At 38.0% G+C, this 16,273-nt stretch overlaps 3 protein-coding genes across 3 annotated transcripts; 2 read left to right on the top strand and 1 right to left on the bottom strand.

The window, feature by feature from the left end:
• The first annotated feature begins 1,445 nt into the window (after positions 1-1,445).
• Positions 1,446-2,730, top strand: LOC141362381 (lysophosphatidic acid receptor 6-like). Its single transcript, XM_073864378.1, has one exon. It carries the CDS (start codon positions 1,503-1,505, stop codon positions 2,475-2,477), a length of 975 nt encoding a protein of 324 aa, XP_073720479.1. The 5' UTR covers positions 1,446-1,502; the 3' UTR covers positions 2,478-2,730.
• Positions 2,731-3,921: 1,191 nt separating this feature from the next.
• Positions 3,922-11,056, bottom strand: LOC141362382 (integral membrane protein 2C-like). The gene is made up of 6 exons (XM_073864379.1): positions 10,859-11,056; positions 8,068-8,208; positions 7,732-7,920; positions 5,901-6,011; positions 5,609-5,759; positions 3,922-4,982 (listed from the first exon to the last, which is right to left on the bottom strand). The coding sequence occupies exons 1-6, from the start codon at positions 10,949-10,951 to the stop codon at positions 4,885-4,887; spliced, it is 783 nt and encodes a 260-aa protein (XP_073720480.1). The 5' UTR covers positions 10,952-11,056; the 3' UTR covers positions 3,922-4,884.
• Positions 11,057-13,788: 2,732 nt separating this feature from the next.
• On the top strand, positions 13,789-16,173 carry LOC129443199 (transcription cofactor HES-6). Its single transcript, XM_055203650.2, has 4 exons — positions 13,789-14,099; positions 14,179-14,265; positions 14,354-14,435; positions 14,545-16,173. Exons 1-4 carry the CDS (start codon positions 14,037-14,039, stop codon positions 14,979-14,981), a joined length of 669 nt encoding a protein of 222 aa, XP_055059625.2. The 5' UTR covers positions 13,789-14,036; the 3' UTR covers positions 14,982-16,173.
• Positions 16,174-16,273: the final 100 nt, after the last annotated feature.

The following is a 16,273-nucleotide window of genomic DNA, read 5'->3' as shown; positions in this document are numbered from 1 at the left end:
AAGGGCTCCGACCTCAGAATTTTAGCCCAAACCAGAGTACTCCCACCTCTTTAAGTGCAATAAATGTAGATGAGAGTGAGGTGATGGGGTGGAGGAGGGATGCTGCAAAAATCAGTCACGGGATAGAGGTGAGGGACTGCTTTTTTTTAGGCACCTCTTCGCGCTGATTGGTTGGATCACGTGACCATGCTCCTCCCGAATTTAGTTCAATAAACTTCATTAAAAGACTCAACTTAATCATGTAAAGCAGCTTAATTTAATACACATTGATGTCTTTTTAAAAAGCAACCAATATCAACTTAACTTTGAAACATCTTTCTTTTCCCATGCACATGTGTTACACTCTAAGAAAGGATGTGTTCATTTTAACACATTGGCTTGTTATCCTATTTAACACATTATGTGTTATTTTATCACATTATGTGTCATTTCGTGTTGATTTTGAGTTCAAATGAAAGGGACAACACAAGATTTGTTAAAACAACACAAAGTGCGTCGTTCCAAAAATAACAAGGACAACACATTAGATGTTATTTTAACACATTTGTTTCAAGAGTGTACATAAACACATACAAACACTGAGAAAATAAATATTTACCTTAGAGAAAGGGCTTAACTAAAGCAAACACTGATCACCATAATGGTGGTTTATTGAAATTTCTATATTTTTTCAATAATAATGGGGGGTTCAAGCCTGATATTGATTCAAATGGATGATCATTGACAAATCAACCATTTTAACATTGTTCTAATGGTTGCTTGCTATCTGGGTTAGAATATACCGGAAAAATAACAGCATTTTTGTCAAATCAACATATATTTTAATGTCACTTTAACTGTTATTAAACAATTTCAACTTGTTTTTATAAGTTATGTTAACTTATCAGAGGTTCAAATCTAAAATAGTAGGTTGAATTGACTTCCACAACCAAGTTGTTTTAACTTCATGTATAATTTTTTTTACACTGCAGTATTGCGAAAAGACATTGTATGAAACAAAAATTGCAGCAATACCATGAAATAGCAGTTATTACTAAATATTTTCATAATGTCTCTCTTAAATGTTTACAGTAAAGCTGCTTTGCAACAATAAAAAATTGTAAAATGCATGATAAAAAATACTTTTAAAATACGTATCTTTAATAGTCCATCAATATTTGTGAAAAAATACTTGATTTAAAAAATAATGCAAATTTTGTTCTTGTTACACACAAAAACATTGGTGAATTGTGTAACTGTAAGTCTTGAAAAGAACAGCAACATTTATACGGTCTGGTCTGGTGGTAAGACCTCATTTCAATTGGTTGCAGCGGAATATAATGTCAAAGCATCTTAACCAAAGTTTGCTTGGTAAACTTTTGCATTTACAGTCTAAAAGCTAAGACCTCCCACTGTTTCCTGTTACCAACAAGTGGAACATGTGAAAACACCGCCACCCATACAGAACCACTGCACATTTCACCTCTGCACTTCTCTCATGTCTACATTAGTCTCTTTGAAAAATGCAGCACAACAGTACAGAAAACTGTAGCTTGTCACACTTCAGATATCCACTTTTTACTTCCACCTACAGCGTGATACTTCTCTTCGGCCTGCCTTTAAATTTTATCTCTCTTTGGATTTTGGTGTGTCGAAATGGCTTGAGAAAATCCGTTCCTGTGATCTACATGGCCAACCTGGCATTATCAGACCTTCTTTTCATCCTTTCCCTGCCCTTTCGGATTATCTACTTCGCCACGGGCCGATGGACTCTGGGAAATAAGCTGTGCATGATTTCTGGGACTCTCTTTGCTGTCAACCTGTACTCCAGCTCTTTGTTCATCACCCTCATCAGTGTGGACCGGATGTTGGCCGTGGTGTACCCGCTGAGATCCCGCCCTCTCCGGACAGCACCTGTAGCGTGGGGGCTTTGTGCGACCGTTTGGGTGATGATCGCTGCATTATCAGTGCCGACAGCTATAAATCACCCTGAAAATGTGGATAAAACCTGTAACGTCACACGTTGTTTCGAGAAATACACAGACAGCGAGTGGAAAAAGGGATTTTACATCCTCTGCTTTGTCACCGTTTTTGGGATTTTGATACCGTTTAGTATCATTCTGGGTTGCACGATTGCAGTCGTGCGGCAGCTTTGTGGCTACAGCATGCCAACTTCATCCAGTAACCCCGAGATGAGCAAAAACAAGGTAGTGAAGCTCTTTCTGTCCAACCTGTTCATCTACACCGTGTGCTTTATTCCCTTTCACGTAGCTTTCATCCTCTTCGCCCTAAACAAAGTTAAATATCTAGGAGGAGATACTGAGAAATACTTCAGTTTGCAAACCGTTACAATGTGTATGGCCAGCACAAACAGCTGTCTGGATCCCTTGATCTACTATTTCAGTTTAAAGAAACTTCAAGATCGAACTAGGTGCAATTCGGCGACAAAAAACATTGGTATCTGCCTCGTCCAGAGCTCGAGTTGGAATGGCCAGTAAAAGGCCGAAGACCGCATGTCCAAACCCAAAGACTTTGTGAGCATTTCTTGTATTGTAAATAAGCTCTTTGTTGAAAAGTGGTTGATGTACTCAGGGCAACATTTCTGTATGTTGACCCTGAGACAACATTTTAATCAACCAATCAGATTTCAGAAATAACTTTTTGTTTCAAGTTTAAGCTTACAACCAGGATAAGGTGCTTCTTGGCCATTGTTTTTCACATGTCCCTCTGACTTTAGGGGTTAGTTATTGTTAGGGTTGGGGGTGGGTTATGGTTGGGGTTTGGGGTGGGTTTAGGTTTTATTTACAAAAATATTGTCCTTGGGTCAACACAATATTTGCGCTCAACTTGGCAAAAACAAGTTGAGCGCAAAAAGCTAAGCTGTGTAGACTGCAACAAAAAATACTTTCTTAGTATTTTTTTCTTATTTTCACAACAAATATCTGAAAATTCTTAAATTAAGATGCATTTTCTTGATGAGCAAAATTATCTAAGAAAACAATTCTAGTTTTTAGACAAAAACATAACATTAAATTGAATTTGTGCTTCTGTGAATCTGGCAATATTTTGCTTGTTTTTAACATAAATTCACTTAAATATAAAAAAATGTTGCTTATCAAGAAAATACATCTACATTTCTATCTAAAGAATTTTTAGATTTTTGTACTGAAAACAAGACAAAAATACCAAGAAAGGCATTTTTTTAACGTGAAAAAGTGGATACCCTAAAATTTTAACTTTGGATATCGTTGATGTCCTGACTGTGATCTGTGAAGAGGGACGTTGAGCTGAACATGTGTTAATATTTATCATCTCCCATCCCATCAAGGTAAATCTTGTACTGAGAAACATGAACTCTCACTACTTGTAATCGTTGCAAATGTTTGCATCATCAAATCTGCTCGCTTTTGTTATTCTTCCGGCATTACAATTCACATTAAGCAATTCAACCCTTTTTGTAATCGTGTTTCAGTAAGTCTTTTAGATTTATACTTGAACTTTTGCATCTCAGGCCACGTGTCATTTACTTAAGATTGCAAATAGGTTTTGCAGAACGCATAGCTTTATTTATTGTATTATTCTGGTAAAAATAAATTTTGCCAGTAAAATGTTATCCCTGATAAATGACATGTGGTTACTTTGCCTGACCCTGAGCTGTTTTAAAAGAAAATGGGTCACAATGTGTGAAAAACATTATCTGATAAAACTCTTAACTTCACTGCAAATCACACATGAGGGTGTCAAGCGGAAATGAAACTTCAGTTTTGAGTCAACAGTATTGAAGGACACGCCCCTGCTGTTGTTTCACAAAGGACAATATGCAGTATTGCGGTATTAAGGGTTTGTGAGGGCATATGCAAAGAAATTTCTCTTACGTAATACTATGTACTGTATACATTTGTTTATAAACCAACAAGACAATAATGACAAATACAACAAGAGTCGAGTTAAGCAGTTTATTGATGAGTTTTACACGTAAACATTATTTACAAAAAGCTAGAGCAGCATCATCATATAGTGCATTCAATAAACACCTCATGACTCCAGACTAAACCAGTTCTTGCTACACCGGTGTGTGGAAGAGGAACAAATGCAAATAAACGGTACAATTAGAAAAATGTGCAAGCAATGACATAAATCCACCTCGATTCAAAGGAAGATAATGCATAAAAGAATAAAAACAGCAATGAAGGATTTCTACAAATCTGCTTCCGAAATTCCTCAGTACACAAAGTTTCATCTTAATATGTGGGCTTTATTAATTGAAAAGAAACCCATCAGCCCATTCTGATCACCATCGACGTATCGCCTTTACAAAAACATCTGGTGGCTAGATTTTCTGTTTTATTCTACAAACTTTATTCATATGTATAAAGAATAACACACATAATATGACACACTAAACAAACAAGTCTAGAAATCCAAGATAAGAAAACTTATATTGCTTAGATCACGTTCAGAAATCACATACATGACTTTAATAAGTCATACATTGCTAAAATATGAGGTATACATCATTTGGCATTGAAGACAATTTTCAAATTTCGGATTTCTCACCTAAAACATGTAAAAACACCAACACGGATGACAAAAACCAAAAGAAAGGAGTCAACCTCACAGTTATATTCGAGGACACACCCTCAACGAATAACCCGAGTGTAAAATAAACTCAAGCATGTGCGTCATACTACGCAACTTGAAAATCTTCAAGAGACGACAGGATGAAAAAGAAACTCTTGACAAACAAACAAAATGACGAATACACAAAGATGAGTTATTAACATTATGTACAGATTTATCATGACGATAAAGTGCTGCTGTAAAGCTGGACAGGTGGGGAGGTGGTGTGGGGTCACTTTTAGGTTTTGCTCAGTAGATTTGGGGAAGACGGGCAGGGGGAGGAAATTAAAAGTGGAGTCGGTCACAAATCATCGTCTCTACGACAAACGTGTTCTCAAAGTGTCGGATGCTGTGGCAGTTTCGGGTCTCCCTCTTTTCAATGCCTGAGGAGCGAAAGGGAAAGATTCGGGTTAAACATGCGCTCAATGCAAAAGTTGCGTGCCACCTAGATAGCATCCTAAAAGCCAGTCTATCACAAACGAATCATCATTTCCTGTGGCTTCTCAAAGCACAGATGGCATCTAGAGAGTATGAGGAAGTCTGAATGGTGCCAATCTACAGTTCCCACACTAACGCTTCCCACACCTCAGCCACGAGAGAGATGCCCTCGCCGCCCAAACGACAACTCCCACAATGCATCAGAGTGCCTGACGTGCATCACATCCCCCTCAAAGTGGTTTCCTAACTGGAGACGTTCTGCGTACTCAACGATACTGAGTCACAGTTGCAAAACCCACACAGAATAAAGATAAGCGTCAGTGTGGCACACGTACATGAGGCTTAATGTATGCTATTCGATGAACGTGCCAAGTAATTTATGCTTAAAAAAAAAAGGAAGAGGATGTTCTGCATTGCAATATAGCAGAAACATGTAACACCCTCAGATTTACGCAAGATAACTGTCAGACAGAATGAAAACAGGAACTCGATGTGCTGTGAACAGATAACGGCAAAAACTGCCTCTGCGTGCAGGTGTCTCCGATTAACAGAAAGTAAGATATAAACTCACGTTTCTGTCCGCTCCTGCGTCTCAGTCTGTACACGTCTTTTCCGTAACACAGCCTGTGGATGAACGGTCCCAGTTGCCGCACGTTCCTAATTCGGCCCGACACCACCATCTCCTCCTGAACGATGTAGGTTTGTGGCAAGTATGTTCCTCGCTACAAAAACACAACGATCTATTAAAAACTAGTAGAAATTGGTGTGCCTTTCAGTGATGAATTCTGTTAAGGATGTTGAAATGTGTGACTCACTTAATCTCAATGAGACATTTTATTCATGAAATCGGTGCGATTGGTTACCTTGACATTGACTAGCAGCTCCCACAGGTTCCTGGGTGGCATGACGATAGTGGTGTTGAGCTCGATGACGTAGCATTTATCCAACGCAATGTCATAGTATGCTGTGAGCCCCTGCGTTAATAAAAAGACGACACCTTAGTCAATAGCCACTCCAAAAATAGCTTAGGTGGGTGGTTGGCTTTGTGGTTGCTGAGGTGTTTTTTAATCTAACCACTTGTTAAAGTGATAAGATACTGCTAACATTGATTTACCTGTATTGATTTTTGTACTGCTGAACATAAATGAAGATATTTTGAAAAATGTTTGTAACCAAGCAGATCTGGGGCACCATTAATTCTGGGGCGCCATTGACTTTCATTCCAAGATAATACTATGGAAGTGAATGGTGCCCCAGATCTGTTTGGTTACAAATATCTTCATTTGTGTTCAGCAGAACAAAAAAACGTCACACGCCACAACTTCCGGGTCCACGCGCCCCATCAACTACAGAAAAATCTCTATATCCCAGTGCTTCTCAATTATTTTCTGTCATGCCCCCCTAGGAAGAGGTAAACATTTCGCGCCCCCCCCAACTCTCCGCCGCGACTGTAAATAGTATAATTTGTCTATAAAAATAACACATCTGCAAAACATTGTATCCTTATTAACATTGAGAAAACACAAAAAGAAAACACAAAAAAAGAAATATCGATCAACTTACAACAAAGAATAACTTTATTAACATTGTTTTTTAGTCTGTAACAGAAAAGACTTAAAATGCATCAATTTGCCTGAAATAAAAAAATCAATCCTTATTTAAAGTATAATATTTTTTGACCATTTGATACTGAAAAATTAAATATAATCAATAAATAATAATAAAAAACACAAGCGGCTTATCAGCGTGATTGGGGTGTAATGTCTTTAAAAATCACTTCCTGAAAAAGTATTTTCCCTGGGGTCTCGCGCGCCCCCCCTGGTGTCGCTTCGAGCCCCCCCTGGGGGTCCCGCCCCACTATTTGAGAAGCACTGCTATATCCTAACTTTCCTCACCATACCGAAATCCCTGATGACCAGAAAGTAATTCATCTTTTATGAATCATTAAAGTATCAATGTCTGGGACGTCGTGAGCTTGAAGAATGTACACTGCAAGTCTGTAAAAATACAGCTTAAATGTGTGCGCTCATGAAAACAAGTGGAGGCTTGGACCTGAAAATGGGATTCTTTACTCCACAATTTAATAAGTGGATTAAACTTTAATTCAATTTGAGTAAATATTAGATTTAATAAAAACAGTAAGGTTGTAATTGTTAACTGAAGTAAATGCATTAACTAACATTTAACAATATAGTTTATTGGCATTTATTAATCTTTGTTAATGCCAATACAATTGTTTATGTTAGTTCATTGTGCAACTTTTGATTTAAAAAATGTTTTCATACATGTTGAAATGAACAATGCATTGCTGTTGAATTATTAGTATTAGTTCATGTATGCAAATGCATAAACTAATGTTAAAAAAATACAACCTTATTGTGTTTCCAGTATAAAAAGATGATGCTTGGCGTTTAAATATTCAGACTTTGTGTCTTAGTTTATCTAGACATTCACCAGCCTGATATTCTTATGGGCTTATAGCCGACCAAATCATTTTGCATGCACTTCACTTTGCGCTGCATATTAAACAATGTCTTCTTCAAACAAAAGCCTTTCATAGCACTGTTCACAGTCCATCTGGGGGAGCCGTGATGACTAACAGCATTTATTGTACCGCCAGAGAACTGAAACAAACTGTGCCACAGCTAAACGGGTTGAACTTTTTCTTCACACGTTTCAAGGACAGATCCTCACCCTGTGAAAGTCGTGGATGATGTCGGCTGGGTCGCTGCTCGCGAAATCGGGAACGGGCACGCTGATGTGTTCGTAGTTATCTTCCAGATAGATACCGACGTTCTCCTCCATCTCCTGTCGCCCGAGCAACGGAGCGTACAGGGGGTCGTCGTACATCACCCGGCAGTGGAACAAACTGTCCTCTGGGACCTGGATAGAGAGGAAGCGGAGAGCTTTATGTTACTGGAAGGACGAATGTGTAATAAATCAACCATGTAAAGGACAATGGCCAGGATGAGCTTAGCTTACTCGTGACTATTTGAGGATTAACAAATCTAATAAAGTTGAATGTCACACCTGAGGGCTGTAGTAGTAGTATCGGTAAAGGCAAACAGATGCGATGATTAATCCTGACATAAAGATCACCAGGGCAAGTACGATACACCAAAGGCCGCCTTTGGGAGACTTCTTAGACCATACAGGTAGAACCAACTCATCCTGTCGGAGAAATAAACAAACAACTCGGTTAGTTTGCACAATGTATCTGACTTTAACTAGGACATAAGAAATAAAATATAATTAGATTTTTATTCTCAAACAGCTTCAGCTTTTTCTCTATTTTGGAGCATGTCTATAGGGATCTGCTCCCATTCAGACATGATAGCATCTTTGAGGTCAGGCAGTGATCTTGAGTAATGGGGCTTGTGCATACTGAACATACGATTACATTACTCTACCTTACATTTATGCATTCGGCAGACACTTTTATCCAAAGACTTGGAATACATTTTCATCAGTATTTGTGTTCCCTAGGAATCGAACCCACAACGATTGAAAAATGTGTTCAGGAGCATGTTTTTTTAACACCACATCTAGAGTTAAATGTTGAGAAAGTGTGCCATGACATGACCCTGGTTCAGCAGCACGACGCAGTGGTGCCAACTTTGCGACTTTGTCACTAGATTAAGTGACTTTCAAGACCCCTTCTGCGACTTTTTTTTTTTCAAAAAGAAACTAGCGATATTTCCTGGCATTGTTGGAGACTTTTAGAGACTCAATGATAATCAATATCACGTTTGCACTCTCCATTAACATTGAAAAAACACTTCAACAAAACAACATTATGGTGATCAGTGTGCGCTTTAGTTGCCTTTCACAAAGTTAAGTCTTTTATTCTCTTTTTTTGATGTTTGTATGTGTTTAAGTAGAAACAAATATGCATTGGAAAAAAGATGTTTCAATGTGAAGTTGAAATTGGTTTCTTTTTATAAAGACGTCAAGATGAGAAGAAATTAAGCTGTTTTACACAATGAAGTTGATTCTAATCGTTCTGGTTTGTAAATGCACTGTGATAAGGTAAGCAGAAAATATTCATGACACATTCAGACATCATCACTCATAATCATCAAACTAATTCAGATAAAACGATTGAGTGCAATGCATGCTGAGATTCATTGATTAGTTTAGTACTGTGCTGATACCAGCATGCATTGCAGCATGAAGCTTTCTTTTGTTGGGCTAGTTACATTTTAACTCGAAATAAGTGTTAAAATTAAACTCCAAGAACAGAGTAATTTAACCAGCAGGGAGTTTATTCCAAAGACCAGAATTTGCTGCATAGGATCAGGCTGTATGCTTGATTTTACGCGCCTGTTACTATTAGGAAGTTAATTAGAGGTACATTTTTATGTAAAGACCTAAAAATAGTTATTTTATTATATGATTACACTACAGACACAACTAGAGAGAATCTATATTCTTACAGCACTGGACTCTGCCAAGAAATGAGTCAAGGCAGGCTCTCAAGACGTCAGGTGGCGTGAGCAATCCATCCGCCTCCAGTCTCTCAACGATGCTTGTGCCGAGGACACCAGCTCGGATCAACCCACGCAGGCTCTTCGTGAATCAAACGACACTGCCAAGAGAGCTACTATCTCCGCCTGGCTGTGTGATATTTTAGGCACATACTGTACTTCCACGCTCCTTATTTGTACAGGAGTTCCTTTCTACGTAGGAAAGGCACACGGGTAGGAGACAGTGTGTGGGTAACAGGCTGAAAATAACAGCACTACTATCAGACGAGGTGGATCGACGTCAATTTCACTCATACGCTCATTTACAGGGATGAAGACGGGCACATGGGGACACGCTGATAGCGTGACACAATGACGCACCCACAAACATGCTGGAAATGCTTTCCCTTCCTATTTCGTAATAGATTTAGACATTACACTGACTCTAATCTTTGACCTGAATTCTGCCAAATCATTTGTGAAATTGCATGTTAGATATAAACCAAACCATCAGATGCTTGTATAAACTAAACAAAACACTCACTTATATATGTGCAACTCAACGAAAGCACGGATGTCAGGCAATCAATTTGTAAAGACAATGATACTTTAACAAACCAGCTGGCAGGGATCGAGTTCATGTGGGTTGCATTGAGTACTGGACACTAAAACAAAAAGGCTGTAGACATTTGAACTACTGTAATACAAGTCAAATGCTAATAAGTGTTTTCTAATATAGTAACTACACACAAATTAAACCCAAGCTGGTTTACTCAACACTAATCTGCAGGGAAAGCTACACACCAAGGGATGATGTAATCACTACACTGGCTCACATACATCAACTTTAGTTACACACCCTAACCCTAAATCCAATGCAGAGCTGTAATATAAAGACTACTTCACCATTTTAGCATATCATTATGCAATAGAAGTACGTGTTTATATTAATAATTGTAGCAATACTACATATTATTCTTATTATTTTTGACCAAACTCGTTATTATTATTACTCACAATAACAGCATATAACAATTATTATTAATTATTGTGAATAATGATGATGACGATGATAATAATTGTGCTATTTAAAATGCATATTATTTACTATTGCTCACTGTACACATCGTTTTGTCTAATTAATGCAGCATTTTAATAAATTAACTTTTATTCCAGCTTTGTTTAATAAAATTTATTTTTTTAAGCCCAAGTAAATGAACAAAAGTTAAAATAAAAAGGAAATTCACGTGCATTTGTGGTTTTTAACTGCTGGGTCATAACAAAGGATGCTTTAACAGCAGACAGGCAACCAAACAAAGACACTTATTTGTGCATTTAAATATAAAGCGACTCACGTGAGTGCACGGCACATGAATTTCCTCTTTGTTTCCGTCGTTCTCCTTTTCTGCCTTCCGTGCCGAAACTTGTTGAAACGATATCTTCACCATTTTGACGTTTGCTTCCTAGTTTTGTGGTTAGGATGTCCAGTGGTGACTCTTTTGCCGAGGATGCTTCTCGCTCGAACTGTGATCGAAGCGCTCGGTAGAGGGCGAACTTAAAGAGGATTCCCTCGCTTCCGGTACACTTCAAAGTTGAAGTCCACCAATCGGAGCGCATCATCTAAAATTAGTATCCCTCACATTTTTCACAGTGGGATAAAACTGGATAGATGTGTTAACCTGCTTCCATCTGGAAAATTAACGTGAAATTGTTCAAGCATTTTTCTACATGGTACCATCAGACAGCGCCGTTTATTTAGGTCAAAATAAAATGCATTATGTATAGTTATTATAGATGTAGGAAAAGTGGGAAATAAATATTTAAAAAATAGAAATATAAGCTACGTTAATTATATAGTGTAAATGGCACGTCAAAATTAAAGAATCAAAACATGTCTAAAACAGTTTAAGTGGCAAAGATGTTAAAACAATTAAGTGCGTAGGCTACTTCTAATATGGCAATTACAATTTAAGGGTTGTTTTATTGAACTGATAAAATGAACTTTGGAACACTGAATAACGACCACAACGCATAAGATAATATAAAATGAAAAAATGACATTCATTCATTTAGCAGATGCTTTTATCTAAAGATGGATCATTCAATATTTGGTCTTAGGGGGCAAAGATATAACAAGTTTGTTTGGCTCAGCTGGTGGAGGATGACAGTAAAATGGATTTGTGCCACAGGTCACGCACAAACGGATCAGATGCATAGCCTGAATGCACTATTGATTTAGACAAAACCATCTGTTAAATGTAAATAAATATACCCCTTAACGTAATACAAAGTGTTTATAACGCAACGACATTCATTTTTAAATAATATTTTATTAACACTTTTTTTCTTGTGATAATAAAAAGCTATATTTCTTCACCAACCAGCCATATCCGACTAGTGGCGTCCGGGACTTTTACTATGTAATGTGCCACAAATGGATGTATCTTCCGGTTCTATTTTAGCCGTTTACGGTGATCTACTACGCGCTGTGATTTACATCAGACTGCCGGAAGTTAATAAATAACCTGGCACAGTTTAAGGCTTTTAATGGCCCTGATGCAGGTTATAATCTATAAATTATAATTTAATCAACCATATTGACTGATGTGAATGTATTTGTAACTGTTTTGAATGTTTGTAGGCTACATGTGTAAATATGCATATTTAGTATATGTATTTACTCCTTACTTTCTAATTTTCTTATTATATGCCCTGTTTGTGTATATGATAAATACAATACCAAGGATAAAATCTTCAGTGAGGCCTCAAAATAATAAATAAAATAATAATAATAATAATGATAATAAAAAATAATAATATGGATAACAGCCCATACTGCATGGCCCTACTAAAATTCCAGCTAAGACCAGCATAAGCTGGTGAGCTGATTTTAGCTGGTTTTGCTGGTGTAGCAAGCAGGTCTAGCTGTGCTTTGGTCACTTTTTAAGCTGGTCTAGCTGGACTTAGCTGGTCAGGCTGGACCCTTACGAATATTAACCACTACAGTTAAAACCATGGCAACTGTAGCCTTGATTTTGACAATTGTTTTAATTTTCATAAGGGGAAGACCAGCTGACCCACTGGCTTTGCCAGGCTGGGAGGACCAGCTTAAATAAGATAAAACAAGGTACCAGCTTATGCTGGTCTAAGTTGGATTTTTCAATAGGGATTGGGAAACGATGTTGTGAGAGTGAATTGGATTCCAGTAGGTGGCGAATAAAGTTGTGATTCCGTAAACTTGAAACGCACTTAAAGGAAGATTCAGGGTATAGCCTAAAATAATCAGTCCATGCCTTATGATAATTTAAAGGACGTCCTTGTCTATGAAAGCTGCTTACCTATTTTCTATGGGTCTATACAGACAGTTTTAAGTATTGACAATCTAAAGCAGTGGTCTCCAACATGGTGCCTACGGGCACCAGGTTGCCCGCACAGTCTGTGAGTTGCCCGCCAAAACACATTCTACTAATAGCCTAAATTTTAATATTTATTTATATAAGCTCTTATTAACATTTTAAACAATGATTAAACATATCAGTACAAGTTAATACAAAAAAAGTTTTAAATAGACTATCAAAAAAGGGTCACACTTTATTTTACGGTATCACTTTTACAGTGTAATTATACATTTAAGTACTAAGTAATAATCATTAACAACAAGTGCTTACTAGGGTTGGGGTTAGGATTAGGGTTAGTTGCATGTAATTATGCATAATTAATAATCATTACTATAATAATTACATGTAGCATGTGTAACAGACACCGTAAAATAAAGTGTTACCCAAAACGTTTTTTCCATTGTGGTAGCCCTTGCTAAAAAAAAGAAGGTTGGAGACCCCTGGTATTTATGCACAAATAAAACTATAGTGAAAGATAAAATGTCTGAAAATTTTGTTTATGAAATACAAAATGTATGTCATTTTTTTAACATTCTAAATGTTTTCTAAGGAGATTATTTTAATACACTGCATTTTATATTATATTATATAAAGGTCAAAAATACAATAGCATAAAATATGCACAAGTTATTCTCATACACTATCTTTTACACTGAATAAAATTGCTGTATAAACTGTAATCATATGACATATGCAGGCAATACATATAAAATGTATATATAAAATATACAAAGAGCTATCTGACTAAATTGAATAAGGCTGATATATTAGTATAAACTGTCCTTTGCCTGCATCAGTATACAATATGCAACAAAGGAGTATCTTATATATTGAGTTACACACCAGTTTTATTCACTACATTCATCTGTTGCTCATCTCCAAGTTTATAATGTGGGGTTGGTTTACAGTGTAAAGACAAAAGCATGGCTGTTGATTGGCTGCGGGCCCCTCTATTCACATGTAAATGAGACCTCATAAATGTCCCCCTTCAATTGCCCACTTTGCACGATATATGTAGTGTGTAGTGTGCTTGTTAGCGCAGACTTTTGTCTCAAACTGAACTCGCCGACCATCTGCCCCCCATTCAGGCGTCTCAACGGCACTGCGTCCTCTCAGCGGTCTCCACTGCAGCAATATGGCCCCTGCGTCCCGCAACGGCAAACAGGACGAGGATTATTACGGCATTAAAGACAGAAAGGTATGTTTAACGCGCTTCTTTCACGCAGGGATACGCGTTTGAACGCGACCATGTTTGAAACGCTCTTCTCTTTCTTTAGACGAGGAAACCATTGGTGGAGAAAAAGAGACGCGCCCGCATCAATGAAAGTTTACAGGAACTGAGGCTGCTGCTCGCGGACTCGGACGTAAGTCATTTCATCACCACTTCTTCTTCTTCATCACCATAACCGCGAAACACTTCGCGTCTTAACGTCACACTTTGTGTCATTTTAGGCGCAGGCAAAAATGGAGAACGCCGAGGTGTTGGAAATGACCGTGAAACGCGTGGAAGATATCCTGCAAAACAAAGCCAAGGGTAAGCGTGTGTTTTTAGATGACGCGTGGGCCTCGAGCGCTCCCGTTTACAATAACGCTACGTTTTAAAGTCGATTCGCGTTTGTGACGTCACTGTCCCGTTTCCGCAGAGGTTGACAGCGCGAGCCGCGAGGCCAACGAGCGATTCGCCGCGGGCTACATCCAGTGCATGCACGAGGTGCACACCTTCGTGTCCAGCTGTCCGGGCATCGACGCGGCGATCGCCGCCGACCTGCTGAATCACCTTCTGGAATGCATGCCGCTGAACGACGAGCATCGCTTTCAGGATCTCCTGTCGGATTTGATGTCGGACTCGAATCACTGTAGCACTTGGCAGAGCGATGGGACGTACGCGATGTTGTCCCCCGGAGGCAAGAGCGCGGTGAGCGGTGGCTCCTCTGCCCTGTCCCCGTCTCCGTCCACCACCTCCAGCGACGACCTTTGCTCGGACCTGGACGACACAGACACGGAGCACAGTCACATCTCGGTGGAAGCGCCCAGCATGCCAACTGTGTTCCACTCCAAGTCCATGTGGAGACCCTGGTAGACAGACGGTCCTCGTCCTGGTGGAGATGGGCATCTCCAAAATCTCATGACTGTAATGATTTAGGTTAGAACTATGAGGTAGAGGTCCAAGATTTTGTGACCCGAAATGGACACAGCTGTAACTTTGTACGTAATTCAATGTTAGTTTACTGAGACACATTTCTTACTGAGAAATCACACTTTATGTGCGCAGCTGTTTTACAGTAACTTACTGTAGAATTTAATTGATGCTATTTACTTGCAACTGTTTGTTCAAAGTTAAAGGGGACTTTTTCCATGTTTAACCCCTTCAGACCCTTCGTCCAGTGGAATGGACATTACATTTTTTGTTTTGTGGTTAAACCAATCAAAATAAGACACATTGATTAAACACCTGAAATCAGGTCTGAAGGGGTTAAGTGCTATAATATCAACCTAGAAAATGTGAAAAAGATCAACACAGTGAAAAAATTAGGTCATTGAATTTTGGCTCCCCTTGTGATGTCAGAAGGGGATCTTATTATAATAACACCACCCCTTAATCTGCACTATCCAACCACTGCAAGTGAAATGAAGATTAAACATTAACAAGTCTTTGTCTTTACAGAATAAATCTATAAAATAACAGATTCATGCAAAACATTATCCTCATAAACTGTTTTCTGTTTTTTGGTTCCCAGAATGCTTTGCATGAGGCTGTTTTATTCTGTAAATATAAAGACTTGTTAATGTTTAATGTTCATTTAACTTTCAACAAACTGTTGCCAGTAAATAACATCAATTTTCATTTACAGTAAGTTACTGGCAAACAGCTGCCATTAATACTGTAATTTTTACAGAATTTTTTTACCTGTGGAAATCCTCCCCAATAAGCTCTTCATGTTGCCACGATGCATTTCGGTCCAATATCAGCTGTACAATTTCTATGTTAACGTTTTCTTTTATTTAATTGTTTTGTATAAGCTAAGTTAAAACAACACTGTAAGGATAAATAATATTAGGGAGCATCTTCCCATGTCTAATTATTAGTGATTAGAATGTAAATATTTGAATGTGATTGTAGATATAGAGACATGTGATCGTTGTATAACGTGAATAAAGGAATTTAAAATAAATGTAAAAGTCTGATTTAAATCTGTAATGTGTTTATGTGTGGTTGAGATTACGATAATAAACCTTATTCATTGGTTCATGAATAAAGCATATCTTCACTCGCCTTTGGCCTTCATTATTAGCAATGTCATGTTAAATTTTGTTTAGGTTCACGTAGTCATTTACAAGAATGAAACAAGGCTTTATTTCACATAACTGACA

This window comes from Misgurnus anguillicaudatus, unplaced genomic scaffold (genome assembly GCF_027580225.2).
Source record: "Misgurnus anguillicaudatus unplaced genomic scaffold, ASM2758022v2 HiC_scaffold_26, whole genome shotgun sequence".
Taxonomy (NCBI): Eukaryota; Metazoa; Chordata; class Actinopteri; order Cypriniformes; family Cobitidae; genus Misgurnus; species Misgurnus anguillicaudatus.
This window is presented reverse-complemented; position numbering and strand designations above follow the sequence as displayed.